Raw genomic sequence first — 18,751 nt, forward strand, 5'->3', positions numbered from 1 at the left:
GAGACAATCCTGGCACATTTTGATTGATTCTGTTTGGGCTATATTGATCCAAATACACTTCTGATTATTTGCTTCTTTTTAGCATTCTGTTTATGCTTCTTTTTTTTTGAGGGGCCATATTTTGACATTGCAGCAATGAGGTACATTTCAAGAGCCAACAAAGCAATCTGAACATCTATAGTGTGAAACTATTTGCTATTTTAAAGAAGAAGATAAAACTAATATCTGTGGAGCTGCAGAGGGGATGGAGATTTTTTTTAAAATAATGAATTAATTAATTCGAGTGTGCTGATGAATTTGTGGGCTGTCTGCTGTAAAGAGGAGCTACAGTGTCCGCATAACGCCCCCAAACCAAAAGCAAACCTAATGAGCATCTCTGTCCATCGTCACATAGATCTGACACATCAGGAGCCGTCAGCTGCTTCTACACAGGACAAATAACACAACCTGTGTCTACTACATTTATTTTGGTTGTGGACAAATCAAAAAACAACCGTGTTCAGTTAAGAAGAAAATTAAATTAGGTGACCCTTATTAGTCCCACAGTGGGGAAATATCACCTCCGCATTTAACCCATCTGTGCAGTGAAGCGCAACATTTACACACACATACTAAGGGGCAGTAAGCACACTTGCCCGGAACGATGGGCAGCCCTATCCACAGCATACAGGGAGCAGTTGAGGGTTAGGTGTCTTGCTGAAGGACACCTCAGTCATGTACTGTCAGCTCAGGGGATTCCGGTCCTTCCGGTGCTTCCAGTCACAGGGCCGGTTCCCTAACCTCCAGCACATGACCGCCCCAAAATGACTGCCTCCAGCACATGACCGCAATTAAAAGAAAATGAGAACGAATTGTTAATTCATGGGCTGAATTAAGAAACCGTGACCACGAAGAAAAGAAAACGTGCTGCAAAACATTCACTCAGTTCATTTTTAATTTGAATTCCGTCCCCTACAGGGTTCCATAAATATCTGCACTGCTAGTGTTTCGACAGCATATAAACCTTCTGTCTAAACACAGGCATGTAAAATGTAAATGCTTAGTGATTTCAATTGGATTCTTATTTCCTGCAGCTGATCACAAACAGCATGACACAAGATGCAAGTACAAAATACGCTTCCACTGGATTTTTTATTGGAGTCGCAACTTGTTAAAGACAACAAATCTCAGGAAACGGTCAGATTTACTGGCCATTCCATGCCACATCTGTTCAAAACCTGAGAGGAAGGATCAGGCTATTGCACTATTAATGCATGGCTACAACTTAGTAATGCATGGGAACGAGATCACAGCTTACTTAAGTCGTGGCCGCGCATTATTTTTATTTATACAGGATGTCACCAGCAGGGCTCTGTATAAACTTCATTTAGCTGCATATTTCGAAAGTGACCGGTAGCCTGATCTCAGAGATCCAAACCCGACAGTACAGGTCTGATTGTATCCCCCATGCTGTTGTAAGTGTTGTAGAAAAAGCTCACGTCTTCACATATGAGAAAGTACCTGAACCTGTTCTGTAGTGTTTTGAGCTGTGGTCTGCTGGGCTAAACTAACCCCAGCGTAACTTTAGTGAGCAGGCTAAAGTTTTTATCCACCGTAGCATAGGCTCAGTCCTAGCTCAGTGATGTGACGCTCAGATAACACCTGTTTAAATGATAAATATTCTGACAGCACAAAACTGAGTGGATTTAAATTGTTTCTTAAGATTAAACATGTGTAGTGTTCAGCTTGTTTAACCACTGCCAAGACCACCGCTTCCATATTTCTTGCCACTGATTTAGCAGCAAAGCAGATGGAAAAAAAAAAACCCGCAACTACTCTCAGCACTCAAACTCCATGTACATGTAGCTCAAGGTTTGGTATCTTGAATAACAATAAGACATGCTATCTAGCAGCACCTTCTTTTGGTGCTTCTGTTAGCCTCTTATTCTCCAGGGTATGTTTTGGTTTGTCCATCTGATTAAATCGTAAGGCAAATTATTCAGTAACTACATGAAATAAATGTAAATTATTCTTTTATTTATTTATTTTCATAAAAGGTGCCCTCAAGTTAACAGAACTGGTGTTTTATGATCTATACATATTACTACATGCTTACAATTTATTGCTAAAAGCCAAAAATCTCAGACGCTGTTTGTGTTATTTTATAAAAGTAATGTTTAGAGAGCAGATCACTGAAGAGACACAGTCTGTTTATAGTTTATAGCCCAGATTTGGGGAAAAACGGGTCGACTTTCAGTAGAAAAACAAACTGAGTTCAGCTTCTTTTATTATAAGGGTTTAAAATGACGTCACAATCTATTTGACTGGAGAGAAGAGTTACAGCCTCATACGACACCCAGCTTCTGAATGTAGCTTATGAAATATGAAGAACATGACCAAGTGCGTTTTGGAACCACCGATGGTACCAAGAAGTTTAAAAGGCTACCATTGAAATTAGCATTCATTAACAGCCAGATAAGCATGGCTTTGTTGAGGTTCAAAGCAGACTCTCAAGGACCCTGCCGTGATATCCTCAAGTCTTCTAAAGTTCTGTAGTATAAAGGGAACCGCTGTGCTATCTTAAGTACCATACTGATGTGAACTTGTCGTATCCATGTTAAGAGCTTCTCTGATCTCTCAACCTGACCTTGGACCTCGCCCAGATCCATCACCGGCTCAGTTGACATCAGCTGTTTGGCTGAGCTCAGCGCCCGGTTTGGCCGAGCCGACCGCTCAGCGATCACAAGCTGCCTAAATGTGTGCGGGTGTGTGCAGAGTTCACGGAGAGGATCCTCAAGGCTCTGCAGTTTTCTCTCCAGTCTGAAACTAATCACTCCCAGTGGATTCCCTTTCCCTGCATGTTTTCCACATTTTGTACGGCAATAATTGGTCCCCGTAGATATTACAAGGCTTTTGTTCTCATGATGTACATTTTTAGCTGTCGTTGTGCTAATGTGGTTAAATTTTACTGTATTGTTTTTGCCTAAAAGTGGAAAAATAGATTTAGGAAGCATTAAATGACTTCCGCTTCAGTTTGGAGCCTTATTAAGGGAGAATTGAGGCACAGACTTACATAGTGCATGAAGTAACATGGATGTCTTGGTTAAACAGGTTGCAGTAGAACATGCTCTCATATTCCCATTGCAACATCATCGTCTTTGCAGCAGTACTCACAGACAGACAGTACTCAAGATTCACCCTGAAGATGAAGATGTTTTTGTACCATTAAAGTATCTTTTAATCCCAAATGTTTTCTTAGTTGCTGACTTATAGAATTCACACATATGATTTAACTCACCCTCTTGGTGGCTGTAATAGGACTCGGGAATGTACAGGGTGTCCCAAAAAATTTACATAATTTGAGATGTAAATATCTGAGTAACTACATATCGTAGGCAAGGAAAATTAAACAGGCTTTATGTTGAACAGTAAAATATTTATTTATCAAAATTCAAGCAAGAAATTCAGAGGGAGGTAGATTTTATAACTGATTTCACAAAGCTAATTGATATCTTCCGATGCTGGGAGTTGTCCAGATCTCTTTGCACTGCACAGACGGCCTTCCTCTCTGAGTTTTTTTAGGCTGTGTCCAAATCTGCTTTCCAGCTGTGGCATTTTTATTGAATTTTCTTGAATTGTCTTGTTTGACTGTGTTCGAAAATATTCTAACACACAAAATGACTTTTCATTTCTAGTGAATGCTGTTCAATTTCTTTCAACCTGAAAGAAAACATTAAAAATGAAACCTGGTCAGTTTTTACACATTTTGTTTAAATTTGAGATCATTTGAGGGAGAATTGGCTGCTATTAGACTACGAAATGATGTCAATTTTTTTGGGACACCCTGTAATGTTACAGTGCCGTGCAGTATGGGATTGTTCCACTATATTTAATATTCTAATCTACACTCTCAGAAATAAAGCTACTAAACTGTCACTGTACCCTCACCCTGTATGTTTACAGTGAGGAAAATAAGTATTTGAACACCCTGCGACTTTGCAAGTTCTCCCACTTAGAAATCATGAAGGGGTCTGAAATTTTCATCTTAGGTGCATGTCCACTGTGAGAGACATAATCTAAAAAAAAAATCTGGAAATCACAATGTATGTGAGCCACTCCTTGGTTATCCTGGCTGTGTGGTTTGGGTCATTGTCATATTGGAAGACCCAGCCACGACCCATCTTCAATGCTCTAACTGAGGGAAGGAGGTTGTTCCCCAAAATCTCGCAATACATGGCCTCGGTCATGCTCTCCTTAATACAGTGCAGTCGTCCTGTCCCATGTGCATAAAAACACCCCCAAAGCATGACGCTTCCACCCCCATGCTTCACAGTAGGGATGGTGTTTTTGGGCTGGTACTCATCATTCTTCATCCTCCAAACATGGTGAGTGGAATTAAGACCAAAAAGTTACATTTTGGTCTCATCTGACCACAGAACTTTCTCCCATGACTCTGCTGGATCATCCAAATGGTCATGGGCAAACTTAAGACGGGCCTGGACGTGTGCTGATTTAAGCAGGGGAAACTTTTGTGCCATGCATGACACGTCTTAGTGTATTACCCACAGTAACCTTGGAAACAGTGGTGCCAGCTCTCTTCAGGTCATTGAGCAGCTCCTCCCGTGTAGTTCTGGGCTGATTCCTCACCTTTCTTAGGATCATTGATACGCCACGAGGTGAGATCTTGCAATGAGCCCCAGTCTGAGGGAGATTGACAGTCATGTTTAGCTTCTTCCATTTTTTAATAATTGCTCCAACAGTTGATCTTTTTTCACCAAGCTGCTTGGCAATTGCCCTGTAGCCCTTTCCAGCCTTGTGGAAGTCTACGATTTTGTCTCTGGTGTCTTTAGACAGCTCTTTAGTCTTAGCCATGTTAGTAGTTGGAGTCTTACTGATTGTGTGGGATGGACAGGTGTCTTTATGTAGCTAACGACCTCAAACAGGTGCTTCTAATTTAGAATAATTAGTGGAGTGGAGGTGAACTTTTTAGAGGCAGACTAACAGGTCTTTGAGGGCCAGAATTTTTGCTGATTGACAGGTGTTCAAATAGCAGCAGTAACACACAAATAAGTTATTAAAAAATCATACATTGTGATTTCCAGATTTTTTTTAGATCATGTCTCTAACAGTGGACATGCACCTAAGATGAAAATTTCAGACCCCTCCATGATTTCTAAGTGGGAGAACTTACAAAGTCGCAGGGTGTTCAAATACTTATTTTCCTCACTGTATTTCTAACAGTGTATAAACTTATCTGCTTAGTCACCATGGCAACTTTAGTCAGGACTGAATTTAGGACAGAAGCTATTACATAGCAACAGCTCTTCATCTTATCCTAACTGGATAAATAGTATTTCTCAAACATCATAACCAGACAAAATTTTCCTAAATTCTGGTCTAACTTTAAGTCAAACCCACAGCATCATAACTTCTTAAAACTAAATTACACTGAATACTTTCAAACTTTTTGAAACTTTTTGAAAAAGTTCACTTATGAGCTGCAGACTTGACCTCCACCATCCCTCTGATTACCTTCATGTGTTAATGTTGATGATGAAATATTACAGTGATGGTGGTAAATAATGAGGAGACAGAGCTAAATATTTTTCTGTTTATTAGGAGGAGTGATGTTAGCGCGTTCAGCTAAAGTGTTTGGGAAATGGAGACTCTGATAAACAGCAGGGGCACTCTTACAGTACTCACTACTTACAGTTAATCACACTTCAGCTTTGGTTGACTTTTTGTACATCAGTAACGGTACCAACTGTCTGGCTAACTAGCTTGATTACTTTGATTACGTGTTTACGTTACAGTGTGTGTGTGTGTGTGTGTGTGTGTGTGTGTGTGTGTGTATATGGTTGGTTGCTAGGCAACAGACACGATGGTTGATTGTCGACTTTGATCAGTTTTAAGTTTGCTCTCTGACTAAAATCCCTACACCTTAATCATGTTTTCTTCATTAAAATAAATGAATTAACATTCCACTTTTTCATTAACAAATGATCATAGCACAAAAAATGTTTGGTAAACATTGACTGCCCACCTGTCGAGCCGGACAGACTGACTGTCGAGCCCTCCTGCTACCCATTTCAGACCAGTTGCCCACGCCTCAGCTACTGCCACCTGCTTTGGACTAACTGCCCACCCTACATTGAAGTTCTCATGGACTCCTAGCTATTATTATTACTAATACTACTGCTATTAATATTAGTAGTATAATAACTCTGTAGGTAGCTTGACCAGAGGAGGATAGGTCCCCCCCTTGTGAGCCTTGGTTCCTCCCAAGGTTTCTTCCTCAGCTCTGAGGGAGTTTCTCCTTGCCACGATTGCCCCTGGCTTGCTCACCTGGGGGTTTTTACACTCTTGTTAAAACTTTGTCTTTCCAGGAATTCTGCGAAGATCATTGTGCTGAATTCGTTCAAAATTAGACTTTAAAAAAAAAATAATAAATGAATAAATAACTCATTTCGGACATTTAAATATCCCTGACATTAGACTAAAAGTCCCTTACTTTGAGTGACCCTATACTTCAATTATGTTTATTTTGTTAAATTGAATGAATAAAATTTGATTTTGTCACAAACAATTATAGCACTACCAAATTTTTTACAGTACTAACAATTTTAGCTAATTTTGAGGTAAACTCAAAAGCACAGCCAGTATATGGTTAGTAAACACAGCTTTGAAGAGCTGTACACACATGAAATAATATATTTTTTTATTAAAGCAGAGACAAAATTATTTATTTGCAGAAAATGTGTGTTTTCTTAATTCTTAATGTTCCACACTGATTTTCAGACTTTGGGACACATAATGAAATCTAACTGCTTACCACATGGCCATGAGGGACAGGGATGTAGCCTCACTTCCTGCTCTATTTTTTTTTTAAATAAAGTATTTTTTAATTTAAAAAATATGAGTTATGATCAGTCTAAATCAAATTTAAATTAACTTTAAAAGAAGCTTCAAAGATAACACTTTACTGTAGAGTGCTGTTCATAAGGCTACATGACACCTATATAAGGTTGTCTTTACAACTGGCCCAACCCTACATAACTGTTTATAAATGCTTATTACAACAGGCATCATCAGTCATAAAGGTTACCTTAGCTGACTTTGATCAAAACTGGCAAATGTAACATTTATAGAGAATGATGCTTACTGTAACAAGCATTTATGAGCAGTTATGTAGGGTTATGTCAGTTGTAATGGCAATCTTATATATGTGTCATGTAGCCTTATGAACAGCACCCAAAATAAAGTGTTACTGCTTAAAAATCATTCTAAACATAAAATTAAAAAATGTAAGTAGTATTTTCACAAGTTGAAAGTTAATGGGTTAGTGTTTGGGACAGACATCCCAATGGAAAATGCTTTATAAATATAAATTATGATTTTTTTATTTATTAAATAGATCATAACATAATATTTGCAAATATCTATGATTTGTATATTTACTTGTTTTTTATTGAAATCAGATTTTCTGATTTTTCTGTGAAAAAATCTGATTTTATGTAACGTACTTCATATGTCTGTCCTCTTTGAAGGATAGACAGACCATACTGTCCTTTTCGTGACACCCAGGAACGTGTCTACAATTTTTGTTTTTTATGGAGCCCAGTAGGGGTCACTAACAAGAAAAAACAGTGAGGAGGAAATTCTGTCCCCATAGTTGAGTAATCTGTACTGTCGGTTTACAGACTGTGCCCATGGATACACTGTTCACTCTGAGTGTTCTTCAGATTTCTCAGCTTTTCCATACTGCTGCAGTTTATTTGCTCATTTTAATGCTGAAGCTTTGTCACCAATAACTTTGACAACTTCTTTGTCATCATTGCTCGCTTAATATATTTATTCTTCTCTCTGAGCTCACAGAGCTGGAAAAAAGCACAACAAGACTGAAAATAATAATATTAAAAATAATAATCATCATCATCATCATAATTTTTTATATAGCACTTTTCATGCTGGTGGCAGCTCAGAGTGCTTTACATACAGGTGATAAAGTTAAACAGTAATACAAGAAATTATAAATATTAATTTAGAATCATATAAGAAAATGACAGCTTAGTTTAAGAAATGTGTTTTAAATGCTTCTTAAAAGTGAGCTCTGAACTCTAATAAAAGGTGGAGAGGAAAGTTCATGGTGTTAAAATCACATTCCTTTTAGAAACGCTGTAATATATATATATATATATATATATATATATATATATATATATATATGTGGGCGGCACGGTGGCGTGGGTTCGATTCCCCGGCCGGGCGGCCGGATCCTCTCTGTGTGGAGTTTGCATGTTCTCCCTGTGTCTGTGTGGGTTTCCTCCGGGTTCTCCGGTTTCCTCCCACAGTCCAAAGACATGCAGTCAGGCCAGTTGGACATGCTAAATAACCCCTAGGTGTGAGTGTGTGAGTGACTGTCTGTGTCTGTCTGTCTGCCCTGCGATGGGCTGGCGACCTGTCCAGGGTGTATCCTGCCTTCCGCCCGAAGACTGCTGGGATAGGCTCCAGCACCCCCCGCGACCCTGACGGAGAAGCGGCTTAGAAAATGGATGGATGGATGGATGGATGGATGGATGGATGGATGGATGGATATATGTGTTTTTTTTTTTTACAGCTTTTCTAAAAAGAATGATTTTAACACCATGAACTTTCCTGTCATTTGAAGGCGTGATTAGAAAAGGTGCAGTTTAATTCATGAGCCTCAAATTCAATTTTAATTTAAATTACAACTGTAAAATTGTTTTGGTGAAACGTGTAATGTAGCACTTCTGTTTTATTACATTTACAGCATTTGGCAGACACTCTTATCAAGAGCGATTTACAGTTTGATACCTTACACAGGTAGGTGAAGGTGGTGTTTGGAGTCTTGCCCAAGGACTCTTAATGGTATAGTGTAGGGAGCTTTTAATACTTCAGAGCAGATAAGCAGGTTAGTTGCTGTTGTCATTAATGTCTTTTGAAGTTTGGAAACACCTTCACATTGTGTTAAAATTTCATGATTTAACAAATCTGTAGAAATGTTTCAAAACTACGTTGAAAAATTATCTTCCATTAATTGCTTAGAACATTTTTGCCTTCTCCTGTAAATTCTCAGCACTGCAGTTATACTGATATGGTGGTGGTGTGTTAGTGTATGTTGTGCTGGTCTGAGTGGATCAGATACAGCAATGGTATTGGAGTTAAACACCTCAGTGTTGCTGCTGGACTAAGAATAGTCCACCAACCAAAAATATGTAGCTAACAGCATCCTGTGGGCAGCTGAGGCAGAAAACCAACATTGAATGCCCATGACCTTCGATCAGGCGGCACTGCATTAAAAACTGCCAAATCATTCTGTAATGGATTTTACCACATTGGCTCAGTAACACTTCAGAAAACCATTGACAGTGAACACAGTTTGTTGCTCCATCTAAAGTGCAAGTTAAAACTCTCCCATGCAAAGCGAAAGCCAGATATCAACACCATCCAGAAACGCCGCTGGCTTCTCTGGGCCCGAGTTCATCTGAGATGGACTGACGCAAAGTGGACCAAAGAGGAAGGGCCAAAGAGGAAAAGGACTGTCTGGACTGTGATCAGTCGCAAAGTCCAAAAGCCAGCATCTCTGATGGTATGGGGGTGTGTTAGTGCCAATGGCATGGGTAACTTGCACATCTGTGAAGCCATTAATGAAGCCATTTGAACCATTAATACTGGAAGGTACATATAAGTTTTGGAGCAACATATGCTGCCATCCAAACAACGTCTTTTTCAGGGACGTCTGCTTATTTCAGCAAGACAATGCCAAGCCACATTCTGCACGTGTTACAACACCGTGGCTTCGTAGTAAAAGAGTGCGGGTACTAGACTGGCCTGCCTGCAGTCCAGACTGGTCTCCCATTGAAAATGTGTGGCACATTATGAAGCACAAAGTATGACAACGGAGACCCCAGACTGTTGAGCAACTGAAGTTGTACATCAATCAAGAAAGGGAAAGAATTCCACCTACAAAGCTTCAAAAATTAGTGTCCTCAGTTCCCAAACGCTTATTGAGTGTTGTTAAAAGGAAAGGTGATGTAACACAGTGGTAAACATGCCCCTGTCCCAACTTCTTTGGAATATTTGCCAAAAACAATGAAGTTTATCCATTTGAACATTAAATATCTTGTCTTTGTAGTGTATTTAACTGAATATAGATTGAAAAGGATTTGCAAATCATCGTATTCTGTTTTTATTTATGTTTTACACAACATCCCAACTTCATTGGAATTGGGGTTGTATGTATATCTATTTTGTACATCATTTGAACATGGCCTTTACATTGTGGACCAATCAAAATGCTCTATTACCTTTCGCAGATGCTGTTTTATGTTGGACAGTGACAATATGAGTGTAAAAGTTTTGCTTTCGAACAAATTTTCCAAAGATGTCAGGTGTTGGAAATGTACTTCATGTTTTTCTCCATAGCAGAAATGTGTAGGTTTGCTTTCAACATTTTTCTGAGTAAAAAATGTCCTCTAACATTAGTTATCAAGAAAATCCCAGATGTGTTTGGTTGAGCTGCTCTGCTCTACCACATGTGCCCTTGAATCTTAAAGAGATGGCCAAACATATGAGGGATGAATTCCTCCGTAACCTTCTATTTAAGTATCAGAACAAACAGGTAAACAGAAACTGTAATAGTAACATCAGTGATGCCCTCTTTGACCTCTCTCCCACACAGAGGTCACAAACACACAGCAACCAAACATTCCACAGAGTGAGCTTTGAAGTACAGCTCAGGGCTCTGTTTGATTGGTGCTGACAGAGGCTGTTACTGCAAAGTGGCCTGAAGCAGGTGAGGGAGAACGTTCTGGAAGCTCTGGCTAACTCGTTGGCTTTCTCAGACTCTCCTGCCGGCTACGTATCGGAGACATGAGAGAAAGAGAGAGAGAGAAGAAAGGAAAGAGAGAGAGGGTGTTTGTTTTTCTCCTCCCCTCAGGTGTGGAAACATCACAACAAAGAGAGCAGCCTTTGCACTGACATACAGCACAGAGACGCTTTTTTTGATTCCATGTCTGAAGCTGGCAAGTCCCGACTGAAGACTTGCTTAGACGTGACTAAGGGAATGCCTGACAGGCAACATGAATTAAAATGTAACAATTACCTTCTATCTCTTTATCAGCCACTTAAAGGGACACATTATAGAAATCATTTTTCAGCAAGCGAGTACAGGGAGCTTTCTTTACTTATGATTTTCAAAATGCCATCGATCCCTGTTCCAGAACGGAATAATCAAAGCAAATAACAAATTCCATTAACTCAGAGGGGCCTTTTTTCCAAACACATCGCATTAGGGAGATTCGCTGGGCTGTCCAGACGCCTCCCGCTGTTCGCAAAGTGTGGCCTCCTCAGTCACCGTGCTCATTTTGCCAATGCCTGCCTCAGAGAAATCAATTGTGACATTCAAAGCCAGGAAAATGCAGCCATTGGTACTTAATATTGCACAAACACTAGTAATGGTCAGAGCCGACTATCATAATTTAAGACTTTGATAATTAGTGCTGGACAATATGACAATAATTGTTATTGTTGTTGTGGTAAATTACTTCACAAAGTATTTAAAACACTTTCAAGTCGAACATAATTAGTCCTGTTTCATTAGATTTGGTGCAGCACAGTGTGTGAAATGTTAAATGCAATTCATTGTGCTGATAGAAAATTTTAAAAGCTGGAACTACTTTATTCTAATTTCCTCAGAAAATTTAATGTGACAGTTTATTGTGAAAACTTGTTGATAGTACAGTTTTGCCATATGGCCAGGCTCTTTTTATGATTTATACTATTGATTGTTGAACAATTCTGCACGATTTATTTAGTAAGATTAAACAAAAAGAGAGAGAAATAAAAATGAAAACAAAAAAAACAGGCTAAAGCCTGGTGTATGTGTGTGTGTGTGTGTGTGTGTGTGTGTGTGTGTGTGTGTGTGTGTGTGTGTGTGTGTGTGAGAGAGAGAGTGTGTGTGCGTGTGTATAAGTGTGTGCGTGATTTTATGTGTGTGTGTGTGTGTGTGTGTGTGTGTGTGTGTGTGTGTGTGTGTTTGTGCGTGTGTGTGTGAGACTGTGTATGTGTGTGTGTTTGTGTGTGTGTGTGTGTGTGTGAGTGTGTGTGGGAGACTGTGTGTGTATATGTGTGTGTGTATGTGCACGTGTGTGTGTATGTATGCCGTGTGTGTACATGTGTTTGTGCATGTGTGTGAGACTGTGTGTGTGTGTGTGTGTGTGTGTGTGTGTGTGCGTGTGTGTGTGTGTGTGTGTGTGTATGTGTGTGAGCGATGTTGATCTGTAAGCCTGAGATTATTTCTCGGACTGTGTCATATGTCTTTACGTATTAACGTCACACACAGACTCAAGTTCTCTTTGAATTCCCTTGTAACAGGCCCACATTAATCAGATTGATCCACTCTGGGAAAGAGATCTGACCAAGACTAGATGAAAACACTGCTGACATACAAAAACAAGCTATCAAAGCATAGAAATAAAGAAGAGAGCACCAGATAATCATGTATAATATATAGAGTACAGTGGTGCACTCCGAGTTGTAACTAAAAAGTGTGTAGGTAACTGAAGTGGTTGGCAGAGTGTGTGCAGCTCAGCTGTGCTTAGCCAAATAGCTAAACTAACAGTTTACTAGCCAACTTCCCTGCCGTGAACAGGGAACAGTAAAATCAAGATAATACAACATCTGCCAATTCACTGCATATCAGGCATTCTCTTTTTTTATGTTTGTTTATAGCTTGTGATGTCATGCTTAGACACTGCTTCATTTAGCATTTCGTCCATTGTAGATCTTTATTGCTAATATACGATGGTTTGCCTTTTGAAGGGTCTCAACAGCACCACCAAATCAGTGCCACTTTTGGTCAAGGACAAAAGTTGAACTCGACATGAAGCTTCACACCCAAAATAGACTTTCTCCAGCAGCGAGCAGTTGAAATGAATGTGTTGTAGTCAAGACCAAGACTATGTAGTTGTCAAGACTTTGCTGTACATTAATACATGCTATATATTTTAATAAGTAATATCATATTTTGTAATGTATTTTGTAAAATGTAACATTTAAATAATTTATAACCTGAACATACTATTTACTTTTTATTGTGGTCTTAGGCCAACTTTGCATTATATCTTTTGGAAGTAAATGATGCTGAGCTTACCGTCTGTCCTTTCTTCTCCAGAACTAATTCAGAATCTACACCTAAAATCAACTGAATCTGAATCACCAACATACATGTATTACTACTAAATGAAATGAGTAATAATGACATTCTGATTTACTGTCAGGGGAATTTTGTAACCAGTGAACCTCAACAAACAAAATACCCAGATAAGCCATCATAGAAAGATCTTTTAAATCCACAGTTGGCAGTGAGCAGATTAAACATGTAGAGAAACGACTGTTCTATTCTCTTTGAAGGTTTTGTTAATGTTTGATAATGCGGTTTGCGGTTACCTATGATAGAGGCAATGCTCTCAGCTAGTCTGGAGAACAATGTCCGACTCTACCTCATGCCGAGACTGAGACAAGACAGAGTCAAGGAGATATCAGAACAGAAACTGTTCATTTATGCTCTCAGGACCGGTCCGGAGACCCAGGCTGTACTCGAGCGCTAAAAAACTTCAAATGAATGAAAAACACTTTAGCTTGCAAAATTTCACTGAGGCTCGATTCTCAGTCTGGCCAGGTCTTTGCTGGTTGGCTCTAGTCTGCAGATTTTGGGGCAGTCACAGTTGACAGTGCTGTACAAGAGAAATGGACTCTTGAACTTGTTTTGAGTTTCAGACCAGTCAGAGTAAGTCAAGCATTTTTATCTGATTCTAATAGGGCATGCAGTGGTGTATACTGGTCAGAAACTCAATTAGAATGGATTCTGAAAACTGAGAGCATTAAAAAAGTCAGTACGGCAAAAAAATATGAAAAAAAATGCTGATATTCCCAGATGTTCGCATGTGCGCTGTAGCTTTTTAATGAACTGAGTTTAAGGCGTGAGAGCAGTTGAGTTTGTACATTGAAAAACTCTAAAGAGAACCACATGGATCACAATTTTACATCCACAGCCCTCAGTTAAAGATGTTCTACTTGTTTCTTTCCTGCTTTACTGTTGCATCGCAAATGGTGATTTAAACAGTTGCAGATGTGCACGTGTCTGTTTGAGTTCAGTTCAGTTCAGAGACATTTTGGCATTCAGCCCTCAGCCCTCTGTTTAACACGTTCACGTCTTACGATTCTTGTTGAGAGAGATGGGTATTGTGGACGGGCTACATGACATTATGAGAAAAAAAAAGAAAAACCGGAAGGACAACTGAACAAGAGACCAAAGAAACCCACAAATGTGAGAATTTTCTCTGTAAAAAAATACAAAAACAGTTGTATTCTCTTAATTTAATGTCATTTCAAAGTACTTTTTTCTTCATAACATGATAAAAGAATCGATAGTAGTATGTCAATGTCTCGGTAGCTATCTAGCTAATTTTCTGCACCACCTTAAATAGTTTAGCAGGGCTTAATGTTACTGCTGCAGGATTTAAGATGGGAAATATCTGAATATCTGAATTCAGCTTCACGTCACTGAGGAATTAGGGGGTGGTGATAATAAATAATTGCCCCCCTCTTTGAAGGCGTATGATGCCCTAAATGTAATTAAAGTCCAGCAGTGAGGAGCTGAACTTTACCCTCCTCTGCTGTCACTGTTAGTAGCTGTTAATGAAGTGATGCTCTTTTTATTTGAGGCTACCATTTCAGAGGGAACCACTGCCCTGTAACTCAGTTCAAAGAGGCAACACTCCAAAACCAGAGGTAGGGGTAAATGTAAAAAAAAGGGATTGGGCCTTTCTCTCATTTACTGACTGACTGACTGACTGAGTTACTTTCTTAAAACAAGCATGCGTGAAGAGTGCATTTCAATCTAGCTGAATTTAGCTTGCAGGCAATCTACAAGTGAGACTTGCAGAGACGAGAGGAGGATTTCTAAAAAGAAGGAAAAGTTTCAATTTTGGACCTGACATGAGTGGACTGCCTTTCCATTGTTGAAATTCCATTGATGCTTGTTTGACTATTGTTATGTAGCCTGGCAAAACTAGGCTTGTTATAATCTCCTATGGTGAAAGTTATGTACTAGGTTTAGTGGTTGCTTGGTGACTTATGCAATTCTGTGGTGACTGTTCTCCCAACTGGGGAAAACACGTGGATCCTTTACCAGCCAATGTCTCCCGATGTTCATTGCATGCTGGTGAGGATTTGAGACCATCAGCAGAGGAACAAACGGTGGCTGAAGGGTGCAATTTTAAATATAAGTACTGGGTTTAAACTGAGGCAAGGCGAAAACCATCAATCTCATCATGGGCGGTGAAGCATCTCCATCTCCAACAAATGAAAAAATAAAGCAAAAATCAAAGTTTCTGACTCCATCTTCGAAGATCTTAAAAATAACTTGACAGAAGCAACATTTTATGACAGCTATAAGGGCTTAAGGGCGGGAATAGCAGTGCTGTGACAAACAGGAAATAGATGTCGTAGAGCAGACAGTCTCATTTCAGTTCAGCCTCGAAAGTCTCGCCTTCGTTTAAAGGATGCAATTGGGACACATTGACCGATGTGAGCATGTCACTAAAAGTGACTTTTATAGTACCATCCAATAAATGCAGAGAAATGCCTGTTTTTGAGCATTAAGAGGATTCAGCTGGTTCATTTTGGCCTCATACATCCATTTGAAAAATTGTGTGTGAAGGTGAAGGGAACGTGTGTTTGAGTGTGTATTGGTTGTGTATGTCCAGTGTGGAGGCCAGCCTGATGAATGTGTCTAGATGACACAAGAAACAGTTGAATATCGCCAAGAGCCTGAGTGCAAGTCCATCAGTCAGCCAGCATGGGGACAAGGCTGAGATGGTTTTAGTGGGTTTCCACCCAACGTAACATCTCTTTGTATCGCAGCCAGAAGTTAGAATGACAGCTTCATCCTTGCCAGAGTCTTTCTGCCCTCACAGCTTCCATTTGAAATCAATAGTTAAAAAGTAGAGGTTTGTGCTAAAGCAGTAATAGGCTCTCCTTTTCTGGTGGTTACCTTTTCCTGACTTTTACTGTTATAATGAAAGAAATTGCCAGCTATTTTTTGTTCTCTGATCAGTTTCAGTGCATTGAAACCTAATACTTCAAAAGATTAATTATTAACATTTCAATTTTTGGAGCTAATGTGATTCTCTCCAGCTAGTCAGTGATGTTGAAATATAAATGAGATGGAAAAATGACTTCAAAAAGGAACAACTTGACATGTGATCAACTACAAAATCAAACAAAATTTTCTGGAGTGGCCACTTCTTTTTCAGTTGGTGTTGGAAACAGAGTTTGTTAAGAGAATGTTGTATATTTTACTGAAGACTCTGGAAAAAATGCCTTCTCTGTCTTTTTTATTAGTGTTCTCAACCGGACACCCGTGCATCTGATTCATGAGATCATCCTGGTAGATGACTTCAGTGAAGACCGTGAGTAATAGCAGTGAATCTTTCGCTGTATTCTCTTTCCTTTAGGTAGCAGTGCTGGACAGTAACTAAGTAAATGTAATTCGTTTCTGTACTTAAGTAGTTTTTTCGTGTATCTGTACTGAAGTTTTTCTGGGCGACTTTTTACTTTCACTCCACTACATTTCAAAGTCAAATGTCTTCCTTTTTCCTCCACTACATTTTGAAAAATCTGTCGTTCCTTTTGGTTTCTGTGTGTATAAAAACGTAACATGTCAAAACAAAAGAAGCACAAAGCAAGAACACCAATCAGGGCACAGCGGTCACTTTGTTTAGAGCTTGTTTTGACCTGTTGGTCATACTGACCCAGTGCAGCACACGGTTCAACGTCAGCGCAGCAGCTTAAAATTTTGGGAGAGTGTGTTCAACATAAATGATGAACTAACCTAACTTTGTGTAAATAGAGCACAATATAGAAATATGTCCACATATGCAGTCGTGACTGACGCGGCTTTTTTCTGAATTTATACAAACACCATTTCATTTTATAGTAAATGAGTTTGGGCTGGTTTATGTTTATGAACAGACGCCTACAGATCAACATAGTAAAGGAGCTCATTTGTGATCCTGAGTTTAAAGCCAGTTTTTATTAAATTGAAACTTGGAACTAAGTTGTAAATAAATCTTAAACTGAAACTTTGCTTGTTTGTAAAAAGTGATTTCAGAGCCACTCGGTTCTCCCTGATGGAAACTGTTTACTTTCAGTGTTTTGTGCTTATGATCATTTTAATAGACGTCAGCGTCACTAATTAATGACGTTCTATTAAAAGACTAGTTTACCAAGAGAGACACTGGAGGATTTTCACCTAAAATGAGTTCATGAAGCGAGTCTTGTTATATAAATGATAACAGGACATCAGAGCCATAATTACTCTTTTAGTACTTTTACATTTGATAGTTAAGTACATTTGAAGGTAAATACTTTAGTACTTTTACTCAAGTGGAGGTCTAAAGGGAGGAACTTCTGCTTTTACTAGAGCAATATTTTACCTCGGGTACCATTGTCCACCACTATTAGGTAGACATGAAGAGCTTTATTTGTGCAGCATCCTGTGTTTGGGGTGGTACATTTCCTTGTAAGGCAAGAAAACAAGGTAGCTTGGACGATGAAAGCTGGAATGGTTTGAAAGGTTCTTCTCCATAATTAATGTCTTTTCTTCTTTCAGCAAACGACTGCCTTCTTCTCACCAAGTTGCCCAAAGTAAAGTGTCTTCGCAATAACCGAAGAGAAGGTAGGTTAATGGTTTTGTCTCTCTTTTTCTTTTCTGTCTGTCTGTCGCTCTGTATGAATTACGCATGTTCTGTCAGCGCCGGCGACGAGTCAGCCTCTCCTAAAAGCATCTGTTTGCTTTTAGCTGTTGTGCTGCTGAGTGATTTAGCAGCAGGTAGGACGTCACTCTCAGAGGATAAAAACAGACTAGGTGAATGATTGCAGTGTATTTACTGTACCTCTAGCTGAGAGTGGCTCTATTCTAACCTTTCCACAGGTGCCAGTCACATGGACTGCAAAGTAGATCAGAGAGTGTCCACAGAACGGATTGAGATCCAACTTTTTCTCTTGCTTCAGCAGTTTCAGAGCATTAAGAATTTTAAGAACAAACCAGAAAAGAGTTTTTTGGTGCAGTGTCATAAAATAATCACTTATGGTTCCTTTGAAAACCTTCCAGTGGGCAGTCCTACTGAGCTATTTTCATAAATGAGATCTGAGATTGTGAAGAACCTTTAAATAGCCCATATTTTTTCAGTCCACTTCAGTAGTTGTCATTTTACATGAGCCATTTCTAACCTCTCTTAACCTCTCAGAATTGTAGGGAAATTCCATTGATTTTTCCAAATTTCATTCCATCGTAATTCTATCGAAAGCCAGTTCATTCAGATTGTTGTGATTTGACATGCTCCATTCTAGAAAAAACTTTCAGAGTTGGATATCTTTACAGAACTACATCTTCTGAGTTTTTATATGTAATGTCGACAATAGTACAATGGAAATCAAATAAAAAGTTTAAATGAAGTTTTCTTTTGGGATTTCTTAGTCATGAATGGAGTTTAAAAATACATTTTAGGCCAAAAGCTAACATTACCCTGCGTTCAGTCTTTGCGATTACTGTCTGTCCACCTCTAGTAGGAACAATTACTTAGGAGCCAAAAGCTGCTCAATCTGAGAACTTACACACATCTTCTAAGCCACTTCTCCCTCAGGGTCACAGGGGGTGCTGGAGCCTATCCCAGTGGTCATTGGG

The 18,751-nt window shown here is 39.2% G+C and overlaps 1 protein-coding gene across 1 annotated transcript in view; it reads left to right on the plus strand.

The window, feature by feature from the left end:
• galnt14 (UDP-N-acetyl-alpha-D-galactosamine:polypeptide N-acetylgalactosaminyltransferase 14 (GalNAc-T14)) overlaps positions 1-18,751 on the plus strand; it is a 118,682-nt gene that overhangs the window by 37,937 nt on the left and 61,994 nt on the right. Inside the window, exons 4-5 of the mRNA XM_017701048.2 lie at positions 16,408-16,475; positions 17,678-17,743. Of these exons, the coding sequence (XP_017556537.2) occupies positions 16,408-16,475; positions 17,678-17,743 (134 nt within the window). The remainder of the gene's footprint in view (positions 1-16,407; positions 16,476-17,677; positions 17,744-18,751) is intronic.

The sequence above is a fragment of the Pygocentrus nattereri genome, chromosome 4 (genome assembly GCF_015220715.1).
Source record: "Pygocentrus nattereri isolate fPygNat1 chromosome 4, fPygNat1.pri, whole genome shotgun sequence".
In the NCBI taxonomy this organism is placed as follows: Eukaryota; Metazoa; Chordata; class Actinopteri; order Characiformes; family Serrasalmidae; genus Pygocentrus; species Pygocentrus nattereri.